Raw genomic sequence first — 18,552 nt, forward strand, 5'->3', positions numbered from 1 at the left:
ACTGATTTTGTTAATCGTGCAATAATAATGTATACAACAACAATAATACGATACAGAAAATCGTTCGGAAACCATCATCATAAGAAAACATAAGTTGATTAATCAAAACATAAATGTCATCATTACAAAACACTAGCATGATCCTAACACAAACGAAAAGCCTTAATGATTATCCTCCAGACCCATATCAGTAGCATGCTTTCAAAATGTCTTTGGAGGTAACCTCTTAGTTAAAGGATCTGCTATATTGGCACTAGTCGTGATGTGCTCAATTGACACAGTGTTTTTCCGAACTTCCTCCTTAACTGATAGGTATTTCATTTCCATGTGTTTTATACTTTTAGAATACCTATCATTCTTCGAAAAGAAGACAGTTGCGGCATTATCACAGTAAATTTTCAGCGGCCTTGCAACAGAATTCATAATGCTAATCCCTGAAAGAAAGTTCCGCAACCATAAATCTTGAATAGTAGCCTCAAAGCACGCTACAAATTCAGCTTCCATAGTGGATGAGGCAATAATCGTCTGTTTAGCACTATTCCAGGAGATTTCCCCCACAGCTAAAGCAAACACATAACCAAAGGTGCTTTTCCTTGAGTCCACACATCCTCCAAAATCTGAGTCAGCATATCCAATAACCTCAAGCTGATCAGTATGTCTATAAGTGAGCATTTTGTCCCTTGTTCCCTGTAAGTACCTTAAAACTTTCTTAGCCGCACTCCAATGACCCATTCCAGGATTGGACTGATATCGACCTAACATACCCACTGCAAAACTTATGTCAGGTCTTGTACAGACTTGTGCATACATTAAGCTTCCAACTAGAGATGCATAAGGAATGTTTTTCATGGCATTTCGTTCTAGTTCAGTCTTAGGACACATACTTAAGCTGAACTTATCCCCTTTCTGAATAGAAACATCATTGGGATTACATTTTACCATGTTAAATCTTTCTAAGACCTTCATGATATAGGCTTTCTGAGACAACCCTAATGTCCTTGTGATCTGTCTCGAGATATTTCCACCCCGATCACATAGGACGCCTCTCCTGTGACACCCCGCGATAACGCGGAAAATAAAACTAATAAATTTAAAGCGGAAATTGTGAGATTTTAAAAACTTTTAGATTATTAGTTAAAGATTAAAACGCGGGTGCCAAAAACGAAATGAAACAAAAACGATAATAGACAAATTTAGGTTATTACAACCCAAGTCTAGAAGGCGGGGAAAAGATATCCCACGAATAAACAAATAAGAGGTTTCTAAACTAGAAACTAAGGTCCGAGGGTTTAGTTCTCGCTAGCCCACACGTCTTCCCCACATAAGCATCTTCACCACCTATCATTCATGTAAACATGAACGCCACAGTCAGTGGGGAGTAACTCAAGGTTCTCCCAGCCACAATATGTCGAAATGCAGGTAACAAACAACACTTAATCAAACATATTAATCATGCAACATATGTGAACAATGAAGAATAAGGAGATATAATGAACAACCGTGGTGAAACAGGCATAATACTTTCTTAGTAGAATAGGCATGGTGTATGAGGATGAATATGCAATCAAGGAAATAGAATCACCAAGTCGACCAACCCATATTGACCGACTCAACAAGTGTAAGACATATACTTAGTATGAACTCACAAGACAAACCATCTAGACTCCAACCTCTTGGTAGGACGACGATCATAATATGGTCCTAGTCTAAACCTGGATCCAGACTCTCGGGATGGACGTCACCCGATTCGACAAACGATATACCAATAGCATCCAAGACTCGAAACATGGCACACACTCGCAACCAAAGGTCGAGTAACCTCTAATCGGAAACATGGCACATACTCGTAACCAAAGGTCCGAAGAAAGGCGGAAGGATATCCTAATTCGGAAACATGGCACACACTCGTAACCAAAGGTCCGAAAGAGGAAAGATAACCCAATCCGGAAACATGGCACACACTCGTAACCAAAGGTCCGAAAGGGGTAAACAAGGAATGTCAAGTAGTCACACAATGTAAAACGTCACACTTGAGTCACAATAAGAGTAAGAATGATCATGCAAACATCATATGACACGGGACCATTAATGTCACATTCATACTTATGGCTTGCATCTCACCATGAGTACGGATGGGAACATCAATCCCGACGATCATATCGCACCTAGAGGGCTTATAGCTCACCCCTAGTATCCGATAGGACCAAGACTCTTACAACAGATCAATACAAGGCCTTATTAAGAATATGACTCTTCACCAAATTAACCATTTATTAATAAATAACTCATACTTGTCTTATAATAATAAATATTCCGTTTCATAATTTAACATGCCGGTTAAATAAAATATAATAAGCTATAATGAATAATTTACGTTATATGAAGTATACGGGATGAAATGTGACCAAGTCCAAGTGACCCATTTATGAGCCCAATAATTAAATTATGTGAAATCCAATGAATGGACTAGGATAAGCCCAATAAATAAATCATGTGACAAGTCCAACAGAATAAATGCGTAAATGAACGATATTAACTAATTACGTTATATGAAAATTGAGAGGGTTAATTAATCATATTTTAATTAAACCAATTTAGCGCCAAAACGAATTATAACCTTGACTAGCCCAAATTACTAAATTTAGCTAGCCCATTTACTAGAATCAATTGAGCCCAACAAACTAAATCAAATGAGTACCACAAAATAATTATGTGGAGTCCAATAAACTCAATGTGTAAATGATTGATAATTAACGAGTTAAGTTATATAAAGCACGAGACGGGAATTAATAATATTTCAAATAAACCACCCTAAGCTAAGACAGTCCTTAACCACGACTCAAGACCCCTTTGGACATCACCCAACACGACTCAAAACTAGCCGTGACCAAGGCCGCAACCAACCAGCCTTGGCCCCGCTGCCAGGCCACAACCATCCCCAGCCAGGGCGCTGCCTAGGCCAGGCAGGCTGCTGCCCAACCCGCCCACGGTTACCACTCCAAAACCACCACCATCCAACCATAATCAGCTCCTAAAACTACCTAAACAACCGCCCCAAACAGGGCAGCCATGAGTAGCCCAAGAACAGGCCGTGGACAGCCCTTGTCGCGGCCCTACAACCGTGTCAAACAACCCACATTTCCTGCCCAAAACAGAGCAATAAAAAGCATAAAGCCCTGCCCCAAACACAGTCCATTCCACACATCATTTCGTGACAGGAGTTACTACACAAATGACCCAAATTGTTCTAGCATATACACTCAAGACGGAGCCAACGGCTCAAACTATCAACCAAAAAAAAGGACACCCAAAACTGCGCAACGACAGCCCATATAGCCATCATTTTCGACTGTCCAAACAGACCACCCAACCTTCATTCTGACTACCCAAAACAGCCATGAAGTACCTGCAAGGCAGAGTCAAAATAGTCCCAAATTTCCGTCTCAAAACAGTCCCAAAACAGCATAATTCCGTGCCTAAGAACAACACCACACATACTCTATTCTCATCCCAAAACAGTCCATATAAACTCATAATTTCATGCCCAAATTAGTCCCAAAAACAGCACCAATACCTGCTGTAAACGACACCCATACCGAGTCCATTTAAGACAAGAATAAGACGAAAAATTAACACTTTAAAAACTCTAGCAAGCTCATTATTTTCCTTTCCCAACCGTCCTCAGTTACGCCGATCAAATCAGCGCATTGCAAAACTGATTTAAGACGAGTTCTAGGCACAAGCAAGATGGAATTAATTCATATAAATCACCTAATTCTTACACATACATTGCAAAGTGCTATAAGTCGTGTAATCTCTGCAATTATAGTTGGAAATCTCGTAATGTTCCGTCACATTCAATCATCCAAAAAAAATAGTCCAAGAAAAAGATACAAAGATTCACACTTTAATGCTACTAGTGACAAACCACAGCATATAAACTCGAAATATTGACATAATGTCGAGTAACCTATCACCGTTACCTTAGTTTCTTCAAATGTCCGAGGGAAACGTCCAAAAAGTACGAGCCTCCCTCCGGTCTTCAAGATCTTCAGCTAGAAGGAGGAAATCGAGCCGACTGAGTCAAAAGAATCAAGTTGTTTTGAGATGGTATTTTGAAATCTCCACAAAAATGAAGCTTTGTTACTTAGAAAGATAAAGGAGGAAGCAAGGAGAAGAATGGTATAAAAATTTTGGGATTTAATCGAGAAATGGGGACGGATCGGAGGTTGAAGCTCGACGGGAATAAAAATGGTGATTTGGGGGCTTTGTTGATTGTTGATTGTTGTTGTTGCTGGTGAGTTCAAAAAAAGGGGAAAGGGAAATGACGGGGTGGGATGTGGTAGTGCAACAACAACAACAACAACAACAACAACAACAACAACAACAACAACAACAACAACAACAACAACAACAACAACAACAACAACAACAACAACAACAACAACAACAACAACAACAACAACAACAACAACAACAACAACAACAACAACAATAATAATAATAATAATAATAATAATAACAATAATAATAATAATAATAATAATATTCATAATAATATTCATAATAATAATAATAATAATAATAATAATAATAATAATAATATTAATAATAATAATAATAATAATAATAATAATAATAATAATAATAATAATAATAATAATAATAATAATAATAATGCTTTACTTATGTAGCATCCGTGATGGCTTGGTAGTGGAGACTTAGTGCCTGTACTAAGTCCTTATCTTGTATGTACCTATTTTTTGAGCTTATATATACCCTCTCACATTTTACCAAAAAAAAAAAAGTGTAAGAGGGTGGGTGAGAGTGATGAGTTGTCGGAATCGGGTTGGTCCGAATTGAAATAGCATTATAAATGAAATGCGACGATCTTTGCTAGACGGAAATGTGTCTATAACTTAAGACGAAAATATTATTATTATTATTATTATTATTATTATTATTATTATTATTCTCATTCTTATTACTCTCCGACTGAAAATATCTATTTTTATATAAACTAGCTTGTAAAAATGTAACTTTTATAAAATTTATGTTTAAACCGAAATTAATTAAATTAAATACTCTAAAATATAAATAAAACAATTGAGCGGTTATTTAAATTATAAATGCTAAAAATGGGAAATTCGCGGGTGTTACAATCACCCCACCTTTTAAAAAGTTTCGTCCTCGAAACTTGAAAGTAGAAAATGAAAGGTTATGAAGGTAAAACTGGGCTTTTGAAACCGGTAACTAAAACGTTAAAAGGTTACTCATTGTAAGAATTAAAATTCCTTCAAAAGTTTCAAGTAGAATTTTCCAACAGCACCAGGTTCTCGTCAAAGGAACGAAAATGTTCTCGTTGCGCATTCAAGAACATCACATTCCAAATCAAAGACAAGGCCAGATACCAAATCATTTTTAGAAATACGAAACCAAAATACTTCCAAAACAATTATGGAGAGTTTTCAAAAGGATAGGTCTCCTTCATGGAATGAAATTGCTCTTGTCGTGCACACAAGAGCACTAACTTTCCAAGTAAAAGACAAGACTGAAACAAAAATTATCCGTCGACAAGCGTAGGACAGGTTATTAGACGCCTTTAATAACGAGTCCTGACATCCCATCAAAGGTAAAACCCAATGAAAATGATAATCCACTCAAATTTCCTTTTTGCAAAAGCCAAAATAAAAATAAATGTTTCGTTTTTAAACCCTAAAAGGAGTTAAGTTCTCGAAAATATAACAATAAATTTTGACAAAGAAATCATAAGTAGATCAAACTTAGTCGGAAATTGAGCAAAATTCAAAAGCAACTCGGGTGTAGCAATCAAAATTCACGATGAAGAAGTTTACACTCAAAGAACAAAAGGGGAACTAAATCAAATTTTCATTTTCGAACCTTTAAAATAGGTAAAGTTTTGAAAAAGTAACATAAATTCTTAACAATGAACCAAAAATGCTAGTTTGAATTGTTTAGAAATTGTACGAAATGAAAAATAATTTAGACAACATAAATACCAGGTACGCTAAGAGAGTCCAAACTTAACTAATCAAAAGAGCTATGATGAATTTCATAGGGTAAGAATTGACGTCAAATCTAAAAGGATGTCAAAGATAGAGCTTTATAGGTTACTAGCATCAAACTTAAAAGAGGAGTATGATGAAGCAAGGGAAAGAGGTATGAACGGTAACGCTTACGATCAAAGAAGAAGGGAACTAGACAACAAGGAAACGCCAAGTACTCAAACCTCAAACAGCAACATCATTCTAAGCGGTTCTGAAAACCTCCTAACAACAAAACTCATAATCACAACACTTCCAAGGATTTCCTCAAATCGCTTATGTTACTTCATCCTAAGCTATCCCTTCAAACAAGGTACTTCACCACCCTCAGGATTCAACAATTCCCAATCATCAAACATCCACAACGGCTTCCCCAAAACAAGATCAAAACTACAAATAAGGCTACACTCATATCCAACAACGTCAAAAGGTAACTCCAACCTATGTATGGTTATCAAAACCTAAAGGTATCCCTTTCCAAACACAAATCATAAACCTTACCCCATGTTTACTCCTAAGGTAACAACGCTCAACCTACTAAGTCTTCTAATCCCAAATATAAACAACAAAGCCAAGTTCTATAACTCTGGTAACATAGGCAACTCACACTTAACACACAGAATCCACCAATCAAATATACTCACTTTATCAAGGATCTAGGTATAAGAATCTCCAAGTATGTCTCATCACACTACCTAAGTCTTTCCAACATCAATCCTCTCAAAACCAGGTTTAAGGGTCAAACATAACAATCCCTCAAAAGTCAAATTTTCCAACCAAGGTCAACATTCCTCAAAAGAACGAGCACCATCAAATGGCGTTAAGGGAGGATAAGCAAAGAACAAAGGACAAGTTAGGAGTCTAGGAGTAACTTTCAAAGTAAAGCAGAAGAGAGTTTAGAAGGAGGATAAGCACCAAGAGATAAAGAATAAAGCAAGATACATAAGAATCAGAAACATCTTCAAGGAAGTAGAAACACTCTTCAAAGGTTGAACAAATCTCCAATCCTCAGCAATAGGCACCAAATCTTGATCACCACATTGGTAAGTTTACAGTCATTGATCAACGAGCATAACAATTATTAAATGACAATCAACAAACATGTTAGAACCTAACAAAGAGCAAACACACTACAGACTACCACCTTAGATCCTTAAGTCTACCCATCTCTCATTCATTATTCAAGGTCCAGTTCAAATTTAAATTTGGGGTACACGTGTGTGCGTCGGGAGTAACATAGGCTCTGATACCAACTGTGACACCCCGCGATAACGCGGAAAATAAAACTAATAAATTTAAAGCGGAAATTGTGAGATTTTAAAAACTTTTATATTATTAGTTAAAGATTAAAACGCGGGTGCCAAAAACGAAATGAAACAAAAACGATAATAGACAAATTTAGGTTATTACAACCCAAGTCTAGAAGGCGGGGAAAAGATATCCCACGAATAAACAAATAAGAGGTTTCTAAACTAGAAATTAAGGTCCGAGGGTTTAGTTCTCGCTAGCCCACACGTCTTCCCCACGTAAGTATCTTCACCACCTGTCATTCACGTAAACATGAATGCCATAGTCAGTGGGGAGTAACTCAAGGTTCTCCCAGCCACAATATGTCGAAATGCAGGTAACAATCAACACTTAATCAAACATATTAATCATGCAACATATGTGAACAATGAAGAATAAGGAGATATAATGAACAATCGTGGTGAAACAGGCATAATACTTTCTTAGTAGAATAGGCATGGTGTATGAGGATGAATATGCAATCAAGGAAATAGAATCACCAAGTCGACCAACCCATATTGACCGACTCAACAAGTGTAAGACATATACTTAGTATGAACTCACAAGACAAACCATCTAGACTCCAACCTCTTGGTAGGACGACGATCATAATACGGTCCTAGTCTAAACCTGGATCCAGACTCTCGGGATGGACGTCACCCGATTCGACAAACGATATACCAATCGCATCCAAGACTCGAAACATGGCACACACTCGCAACCAAAGGTCGAGTAACCTCTAATCGGAAACATGGCACACACTCGTAACCAAAGGTCCGAAGAAAGGCGGAAGGATATCCTAATTCGGAAACATGGCACACACCCGTAACCAAAGGTCCGAAAGAGGAAAGATAACCCAATCCGGAAACATGGCACACACTCGTAACCAAAGGTCCGAAAGGGGTAAACAAGGAATGTCAAGTAGTCACACAATGTAAAACGTCACACTTGAGTCACAATAAGAGTAAGAATGATCATGAAAACATCATATGACACGGGACCATTAATGTCACATTCATACTCATGGCTTGCATCTCACCATGAGTACGGATGGGAACATCAATCCCGACGATCATATCGCAACTAGAGGGCTTATAGCTCACCCCTAGTATCCGATAGGACCAAGACTCTCACAACAGAAAAATACAAGGCCTAATTAAGAATATGACTCTTCACCAAATTAACCATTTATTAATAAATAACTCATACTTGTCTTATAATAATAAATATTCCGTTTCATAATTTAACATGCCGGTTAAATAAAATATAATAAGCTATAATGAATAATTTATGTTATATGAAGTATACGAGATGAAATGTGACCAAGTCCAAGTGACCCATTTATGAGCCCAATAATTAAATCATGTGAAATCCAATGAATGGACTAGGATAAGCCCAATAAATAAATCATGTGACAAGTCCAACAGAATAAATGAGTAAATGAACGATATTAACTAAATACGTTATATGAAAAGTGAGACGGTTAATTAATCATATTTTAATTAAACCAATTTAGCGCCAAAACGAATTATAACCTTGACTAGCCCAAGTTACTAAATTTAGCTAGCCCATTTACTAGAATCAATTGAGCCCAACAAACTAAATCAAATGAGTACCACAAAATAATTACGTGGAGTCCAATAAACTCAATGTGTAAATGATTGATAATTAACGAGTTAAGTTATATAAAGCACGAGACGGGAATTAATAATATTTAAAATAAACCAACCTAAGCTAAGACAGTCCTTAACCACGACTCAAGGCCCCTTTGGACATCACCCAAACATGACTCAAAACTAGCCGTGACCAAGGCCGCAACCAACCAACCTTGGCCCCGCTGCCAGGCCACAACCATGCCCAGCCAGGGCGCTGCCTAGGCCAGGCAGGCTGCTGCCCAACCCGCCCACGGTTACCACTTCAAAACAACCACCATCCAACCATAATAAGCTCCTACAACTACCTAAACAACCGCCCCAAACAGGGCAGCCATGAGTAGCCCAAGAACAGGCCGTGGACAGCCCTTGTCGCGGCCCTACAACCGTGTCAAACAACCCACATTTCATGCCCAAAACAGAGCAATAAAAAGCATAAAGCCCTGCCCCAAACACAGTCCATTCCACACATCATTTCGTGACAGGAGTTACTACACAAATGACCCAAATTGTTCTAGCATATACACTCAAGACGGAGCCAACGGCTCAAACTATCAACCAAAAAAAAGGACACCCAAAACTGCGCAACGACAGCCCATATAGCCATCATTTTCGACTGTCCAAACAGACCACCCAACCTTCATTCTGACTACCCAAAATAGCCATGAAGTACCTGCAAGGCAGAGTCAAAACAATCCCAAATTTCCGTCTCAAAACAGTCCCAAAACAGCATAATTCCGTGCCTAAGAACAACACCACACATACTCTATTCTCATCCCAAAACAGTCCATATAAACCCATAATTTCATGCATAAAATAGTCCCAAAAACAGCACCAATACCTGCTGTAAACGACACCCATACCGAGTCCATTTAAGACAAGTTTTAAGACAAGAATAAGACGAAAAATTAACACTTTACAAACTCTAGCAAGCTCATTATTTTCTTTTCCCAACCGTCCTCAATTAGGCTGATCAAAACAGCGCATTGCAAAAATGATTTAAGACGAGTTCTAGGCACAAGCAAGATGGAATTAATTCATATAAATCACCTAATTCATACATATACACTGCCAAGTGCTATAAGTCGTGTAATCTCTGCAATTATAGTTGGAAATCTCGTAATGTTCCGTCACATTCAATCATCCAAAAAAAATAGTCCAAGAAAAAGATGCAAAGATTCACACTTTAATGCTACTAGTGACAAACCACAGCATATAAACTCGAAATATTGACATAATGTCGAGTAACCTATCACCGTTACCTTAGTTTCGTCAAATCTCCAAGGGAAACGTCCAAAAAGTACGAGCCTCCCTCCGGTCTTCAAGATCTTCAGCTAGAAGGAGGAAATCGAGCCGACTGAGTCAAAAGAACCAAGTTGTTTTGAGATGGTATTTTGAAATCTCCACAAAAATGAAGCTTTGTTACTTAAAAAGATGAAGGAGGAAGCAAGGAGAAGAATGGTATAAAAATTTTGGGATTTAATCGAGAAATGGGGACGGATCGGAGGTTGAAGCTCGACGGGAATAAAAATGGTGATTTGGGGGCTTTGTTGATTGTTGATTGTTGTTGTTGCTGGTGAGTTCAAAAAAAGGGGAAAGGGAAATGACGGGGTGGGGATGTGGTAGTGCAACAACAACAACAACAACAACAACAACAACAACAACAACAACAACAACAACAACAACAACAACAACAACAACAACAACAACAACAACAACAACAACAACAACAACAACAACAACAACAACAACAACAACAACAACAACAACAACAACAACAACAACAACAACAACAACAACAACAACAACAACAACAACAACAACAACAACAACAACAACAACAACAACAACAACAACAACAACAACAACAACAACAACAACAACAACAACAACAACAACAACAACAACAACAACAACAACAACAACAACAACAACAACAACAACAACAACAACAACAACAACAACAACAACAACAACAACAACAACAACAATAATAATAATAATAATAACAATAAAAGAATTATTTAAAAATAGAGTGTAAGAGGGTGGGTGAGAGTGATGAGTTGTCGGAATCGGGTTGGTCCGAATTGAAATAGCATTATAAGAGAAATGCGACGATCTTTGCTAGACGGAAATGTGTCTATAACTTAAGATGAAAATATTATTATTATTATTATTCTCACTATTATTACTCTCCGACTGAATATATCTATTTTTATATAAACTAGCTTGTAAAAATGTAACTTTTATAAAATTTATGTTTAAAATGAAATTAATTAAATTAAATACTCTAAAATATAAATAAAACAATAGAGCGGTTATTTAAATTATAAATGCTAAAAATGGGAATTTCGCGGGTGTTACATCTCCCATATCTTTCATCTCAAAGTTGCTTGATAGGAAATCTTTAGTTTGATGTAATAGTCCCAAATCACTGCTTGCGATGAGTATATCATCGACATATAAGACCAAAAATGCAAACTTACTCCCACTTGATCTTCGGTATATACACGATCAACAAAGTGTTTTCTTGAAACCCAAAGGAGGTGATGGTATTATGGAACTTAATATACCATTGCCGAGAAGCTTGCTTAAGCCCATAAATGGACTTCTTTAATATACAGACTTTGTCCTCTTTGTCATCAATAATGAAACCTTCAGGCTGAGCCATATAGACTTCTTCTTCCAAACTCCCATTCAAGAATGCCGTTTTCACATCCATTTGATGTAGCTCTAAGTGAAAATGAGCTACTAAAGCTAAAATGATCCGTAAAGAATCCTTCTTAGAAACTGGAGAGAAGGTTTCATTATAATCAATGCCTTCTTTCTGATTAAAGCCTTTAGCTACCAGTCTGGCTTTATGTCGTTCAATATTACCTAAGGAGTCGCGCTTGGTCTTGAAGACCCACTTGCAGCCGACAGCCTTATGACCTACTGGTAAATTGACCAACTCCCAGACCTCATTCTTAGCCATAGACTCCATCTCTTCTTTTACGGCATTAACCCATTTATCGGAATCATCACTATTCATAGCTTGTGAAAATGTAACCGGATCATTATCCACACTAATGTCAAATTCACATTGATATACTTCATAGTCATCTGAAATAGCTGGCCTTCTAGGTCTTGTGGACCTTCTTAATGTTATTTCGGTCTTTGTATCAACAACCTCAGTGGCGATGTTATCATTCGGGAGTGGAGGATCATCAACATTAGGTTCCACAATATTGACTGAGTCAACATTATCATTATCATTATGTGGAACTTCATCAATAGAAATTGGGGGCAAAGGTACTAGAATTGCCACCCTAACCTCATTGACGACGACATCCCTTACCTGATCACTCCCACTAACTTCGCCATTCTCAAGGAATTTGGCATTTCCGGTTTCAACAATTCTTGTCTTGTGTGTAGGACAGTAAAACCTATACCCTTTGGACTTTTCTGGATAGCCGATAAAGAAGCCACTAATGGTTCTAGAATCAAGCTTCCTTTCATGTGGATTATAAATGCGTGCCTCTGCTGGGCATCCCCATACATGTAAGTGTTGAAGACTTGGTTTCCATCCTTTCCACAGTTCAAATGGTGTCTTTGAAAGCGCTTTCTTTGGGAACCCAATTTCCAACATACACAGTCATAAGGGCATGCATCCACAACTTCATGGGTAGATTGGTATTACTCATAATTGTCCTCACAGCCTCTAATAGGGTTCGATTACGCCTCTCAGCAACACCATTCATCCATGGAGAACCAGGAGTTGTGTACTGAGGGACAATACCCAAACTTTCAAGGAGTTTTGCAAAAGGACCAGCATGTTCTCCTGATTCATCATATTTGCCATAATATTCACCACCCCTATCTGACCTTACGATTTTCACTTTTTTTCCCAATTGCCTTTCCACCTCCTTAATGTAAACCTCTAAAGCGTTTACTGATTGAGATTTTTCATGCAAAAGGTAAAGATAACAATAACGTGAATAATCATCAATAAAGGTGATGAAATATTTCTCTCCGCTCATGGAGGGAACATCAAATGGAACACATATGTCTGTATGTATAATTTCTAAAAGAGCAGTGCTTCTTGTGGACCCTTTCTTGGTGTGTTTGGTTAGCTTACCCTTAATGCATTCCACACACGTCCCAAAATCCGTAAAATCAAGAGAAGGTAGTATATTGTCTTTAACCAATATGCTCATTCTTTCTCTTGAAATATGGGCTAAACGTTTATGCCACAAGAAGGAGGAACTTTCATTAGACCTTCCACGTTTTGAACTAACATTATTATGCAGGGAAACATTATGAGAAACACAAAGAGATTATGAAAACAATTTATCTAAATAAATTCGATACAATCCGTTTTCCAAAATTCCAGAACCAACAAAAATATTGTCTGGAAACATACTGAAACAACCTTGTCCAAAACTTAATTTAAAACCATCATTATCTAACTTAGAAACTGAAATTAAATTGCATCCGAAGGAGGGAACATAAAGGGTATCCTCCAACTTCAACTTGAATCCAGTGCTTAATTCCAAGCTAAACCTTCCAATGGCTTCTACGGAGGCTTTATCATTATTCCCCATGTATAAGGAGGCCTCATTTGGATTTATGGTTCTTGTCGTAAGGAATCCCTGCAAGGAATTCGAAACATGTACATTAGAGCCTGAATCTAGCCACCATGTATTAGAAGGAACTTCAACATAATTTGATTCGAAACATACTAAAGCTAAAGGCTTACCCTTCTTTTCGAACCAATTCTTACGCTTTATGCAGTCATTCTGAAAGTGCCCAGGTTTCTTACAGAAAAAACAACTTTCCTGCTTCTTGATATCCTTCTTTATGCCAGATTCAGATAGCTTATCAGAAGGGCCAGACTTTATGCCCTTTCTGTTTCCAAACTTACCCTTAGATTTCCCGCTTACATGATGCACATGATGTGCCTGGGATAAGCCAGTACTCTTACTTAAGGCATCAGTCTCATCTTTCTGTTTGATTCTTGCTGCTTCCTGAACCAGTTTATTGGTCAATTCATTAACACTTCAAATTTCCTTAACAGTGTTGTAATGAAGATGAAAGCATCAAACTTATCTGGCAAAGAGTTGATGATAAACTGGGCGAGGAACGGATCCTCAACTTTCATGCCCAGTTTTCCCAACTTAGCTGCCAGATTCGTCATGTGTAACACATGCTGCTGTATGGTGGTTACACTCTCATTATACTTAGCAATGGTAAGTTCAGGCATAAGCCTTCCAGCTACCGCTTTATCGGTAGTCTGAAAGCGTTCCTTAATGATTTCCATGTACTTACTGGCTGTGTTACAGCCTGTCTCCGAAATGGAGGACTTAATGTTTGGTGCAGTGGTAAGACGCAAAAACTTTAGGCAAAGACTATCAGATTTCTTCCACCAGTTATACTCTTCAAGTACTTCTTTACTCTCATCAGAAGCTGGTTCAGCTGGAGCTGACCCAGTAAGCACTTGATCGAGTTCAAGGATCCCTAAATAGAACTTGAGATGCTCTTTCCATTCTGAGTAATTAGTACCATCAAGTTGTGGAACAGCTTGGACACAGTTATTGAGAGAGGTTTGCAACGGTACTGCATTATGAACAATGCTCAAAACATTAGGCTTTGAGTTTAACACACAATAGCAATTATGACTGAGACTTGAAACTTAAATGAGTAACTCATAAACATTCATCAGGCAAGTATAGTATCTGTGGACAACCTACACATGCTTAATTACATAATAGAGTATACTCTCCTTAATGAGTGTTTCACTTTAATGTCAGGTTACATGTGGGTAAAACCTTAATACATGTTACTTTACCCTATTAGATGCTTAGTCGGAAATTCACTACATAATTTGAGTCCACTGTGGCGAACCTCAACCTAATGTGAATGTTCAATATGATTCCATTATGAGATTTGATCGCGTACGAGATGAAATCACTGTGGTGAATTTCAACTTGTCATAATGCGAAAGTCTCTTACATTCGATATCAAATGATATATTTACACAAATAATATGTAGACTTACAGCAACAATATGATAATTATATTAACTTATGTACTTAATAACATAAATATCACACGAGCATACATAATCAAACATAAGGTATCGTAAACTATAATGTGAGAAGGAACTTATTCATGCTTAAGAGCTTCGATCGAGTGAAACATTAGCTCGATCGAGAACTATTATGGATAAAACAAAAAATCATAATTTTTAACCAAAAACGTCCTGAAACTCAATGAAGACGTTAGAATTAGGCTAAAAAACGCTAACCCTGCAGTGCAGTCTGGTTTAGAACGCCGTTTACACTCGAAAAACATTATTATAACATCAAAATCCGACACTCAAAACTGATGAACAGTAAGTTTCTGCGTGAACAGTGCGCGTGAATAGTGTTGTCGATGAACAGTGCAGATGTGCGATTAAGAACCATAAACAATAAAATACAAACATCATACGAATTGAAATAATTCGATTAGGACATCATAAGAATTGAAATAATTCAATTAGGGTATCATAAGAATTGAAATAATTCAATTAGGGCAGCGGAAACAATCATAATCAAACGAGTAAACAATCAACCATGAATGAAAATAATAACATCATAATTAAACATTAATTTCATTCAAAAGACATAATTGAAACATTAATCAGAACTATAACTGCAATCACAATTCTGCTCTGATACCACATGTAGACATAAATTTAGAGGATATTGACTGCAGTGATAATTACAGATGAGTACTTACGTGGAGTAGTCATTAGATCTGATAAGGAGAATCCTTGAAATCAACAAGAAGATAAACTCCAATCTTTTGCCTTCTCCTGCCTTCCTTATTCTCTAATTCTCTTCTTGTGTGTTTCTCTTAATGAATATAAATTAGGTTAAAACCACAAACAAGTGTAGCTTTTATTATATAGGTTGCAGGAGGGGCATAATTAGATAAGTGGGCCTAATATGTTAATGGCCTGTAAACATTAACCGTAATCCACTTAGTCTATTACTCCGACTAAAAACCCGAAACATCATATTTAGCTATTATCTATTAGAGTAACTGACGTCAGTAATTAGGTCCACATAATAGAGAATTAATATGATAATTCTTACATAAATTGCGTCCTTAACTACACGTTTGTAGCTCTTTTGTGATGTTTAATATTTTAACTTTATAGTTGTTCCATTTTTTAGAGTCTTATTATATTTGTTACTGCTAGCAATTTTCTCGCTAAAACTTAGCATAATAGGAGTATTAGTATTGACATTGGTATTTACTATTGATCTATTTATTTCGTTTTTCTTATCAAAGAATTGTCTTTTGCAGCGCAATTACGTTCATATTGCATGGAATTATTGAGTATTTGCATGGTTTTTACTGTACATTGTCATTTTATACTCCCTTAATTCTATTTTTATTCACCTATAATTAAAATATCTTTCAATCTTTTATAAAGATAAAAAAAATGTAAACAAATGATCGATAGGGAGGGAGCGATTATCTGTGTACAAAGATATTCATGATTAGTATGATTCATATTTTTTTAATACCTAGCAATGAGAAACTTCATTATATTGGTCAATGTCGAATTTTTGGACAAACAAACTTTTAAGCTAACGATTACTGGATTAGTAGTATGTAATACTCCGTATATGGGTTGTATTATGTCTAATTTTGATGATTTTTCTTTTGTTTACTGTCATACCAGACTACAAACTTTGAAACACGGTTTAAAGTTTTATTTTTAGTTTTTTTGTTTTATTTACCAAGCATCTGATTATAAGTTTTGTTTTACAAGTTTGCGATTTTTTTAGCGTGTGTCCTAAGAACACGCAGTAATAAGTTGAATAGGAAAGATTTGTTAGATATTCCAATTAGTTATGGTAAAAGTGAGTTAAACTAAACCGACTCTTCTTTGCCGTGTGATAAAACCGGTTAACTATGCATTTGATCTCGCGTTTAAAATATTTGATTACAATAAACTAAAATATTACAAAAGATTCTACAAGGTGGCCCGTGCATCGCACGGGCATTAAATCTAGTATATATATAAAAGAGGTTTTTTTCAGGCAATTCTAGAGTCTCCAACTTTTGTAAAACACCTATATAGTTTAAATATTAATATGTACGAAAAGATATAAATTCAGCCAAACAGATAATGAAGAAGATATAATAATTATATTATAATTAATCACAACTGACAAAAGATCTATTTTCTATTTGAATTAGTTAAGAACTAAAACACTAATTACAAAGTAGGTATACATATACACCATGCATCAACTTAGCTTACGTACCTTCTTTGCTTTTTACCCCATACTTCCATCTTCCCCTGTAAACTCATCAGCATCAACCATGCTCCATCATCACCTCCACTACAAACCACCAACCATTAAACCACCACACTCACCATTACCCATCGTCTTCATCCATCGTCATCACCAGACCTGCAATTCAAACCCGTTCAACCTCGACTCACAGTGACGTCCCCTGCAATATTCAACATTACAAACGAATTCACCCCGGAAGAAGAAGAGGAGATTCGAAAGGAGAACCAATGGGCCTTTGAATGATCGTCTCTCGTTTTGCTGCTTCTATGTTTCATATGGTCGGAGATTAGTTGTTGATGTCAATGAGTTGAGAACTCAATATTTGGTTTTGTATTAGAATTTAATTTAGTGCCTAGATAATATAGTATTTGTTAATCGGAAAATTATTGGTTAGTGACGGAAATAAAAGGGAAATACATTTTATAATTTTTATATTAACGTGGTAGTTAGAATTGTTCTCGTGGTTCCCTTTTACACGAAAAGAAATTAAGGTTTGTTGATAAATGACGGGTTTATGTTCAGTAAATTGTTATTATATTGTTGTTCCTTTTTACATACATAATGATAGGGAGCAATAGCAAATATTGTGAAGAAATCTAAATATGAGGAAGGTTGCAAAAATCAAAGAAGACAACGATCTATCGGCCTTGGATACCTGTATTTGCTTCCATCAGACATGCAGAAAGTTCCAGTCTCTGGTGAGGAGATAGTAAAGTTATCAGAACTTGTTGATATTTTCCGATCAGCTGTGTTTCACTCGTGATTATACCTCACAGTGTTGTAATCCTGTGTTGAATTGTAAATGAGCAACTTTGGCCAAAGCCACACCTTAAGACTTGGAGACGAAAATATAGAGTAAAGGTTAAAATTGCAAAATATGTACCTTAGATTTCATCCTCGAATAACAAGGTGTTAAACAGGGATTCACATTCTTCAGAAGCAAGTTGTCTGGACTGTCAGGAACTAGATCATCGGAGCTAAAATCCTGACATGGTTTGGTCGTAAAAACGAAATAATTAATTTCTAAACAAACCAAATACCCTTTTGCGCAGCAGTTTATTTACCTTCGTTTTAAAATCTCATTAAAAAAAACTCCCTCACAGGAGAAAGCAAAGATAAATTATATGCTGAGACAGAGGAATACATTTTAGTGATTTTACAAGACGGGTAACTCTCTTGAGCATACTAGAGAATTAGCAGCTTCTTCTT

At 36.6% G+C, this 18,552-nt stretch overlaps 1 protein-coding gene across 1 annotated transcript; it reads right to left on the reverse strand.

Annotated features, from left to right (window-relative positions):
* Positions 1 to 201: 201 nt before the first annotated feature.
* On the reverse strand, positions 202 to 942 carry LOC141629612 (secreted RxLR effector protein 161-like). Its single transcript, XM_074442588.1, has one exon. The coding sequence runs from the start codon at positions 940 to 942 to the stop codon at positions 202 to 204; it is 741 nt and encodes a 246-aa protein (XP_074298689.1).
* Between the last annotated feature and the right edge of the window lie 17,610 nt (positions 943 to 18,552).

Source organism: Silene latifolia, chromosome Y (assembly GCF_048544455.1).
Source record: "Silene latifolia isolate original U9 population chromosome Y, ASM4854445v1, whole genome shotgun sequence".
NCBI lineage: Eukaryota > Viridiplantae > Streptophyta > Magnoliopsida > Caryophyllales > Caryophyllaceae > Silene > Silene latifolia.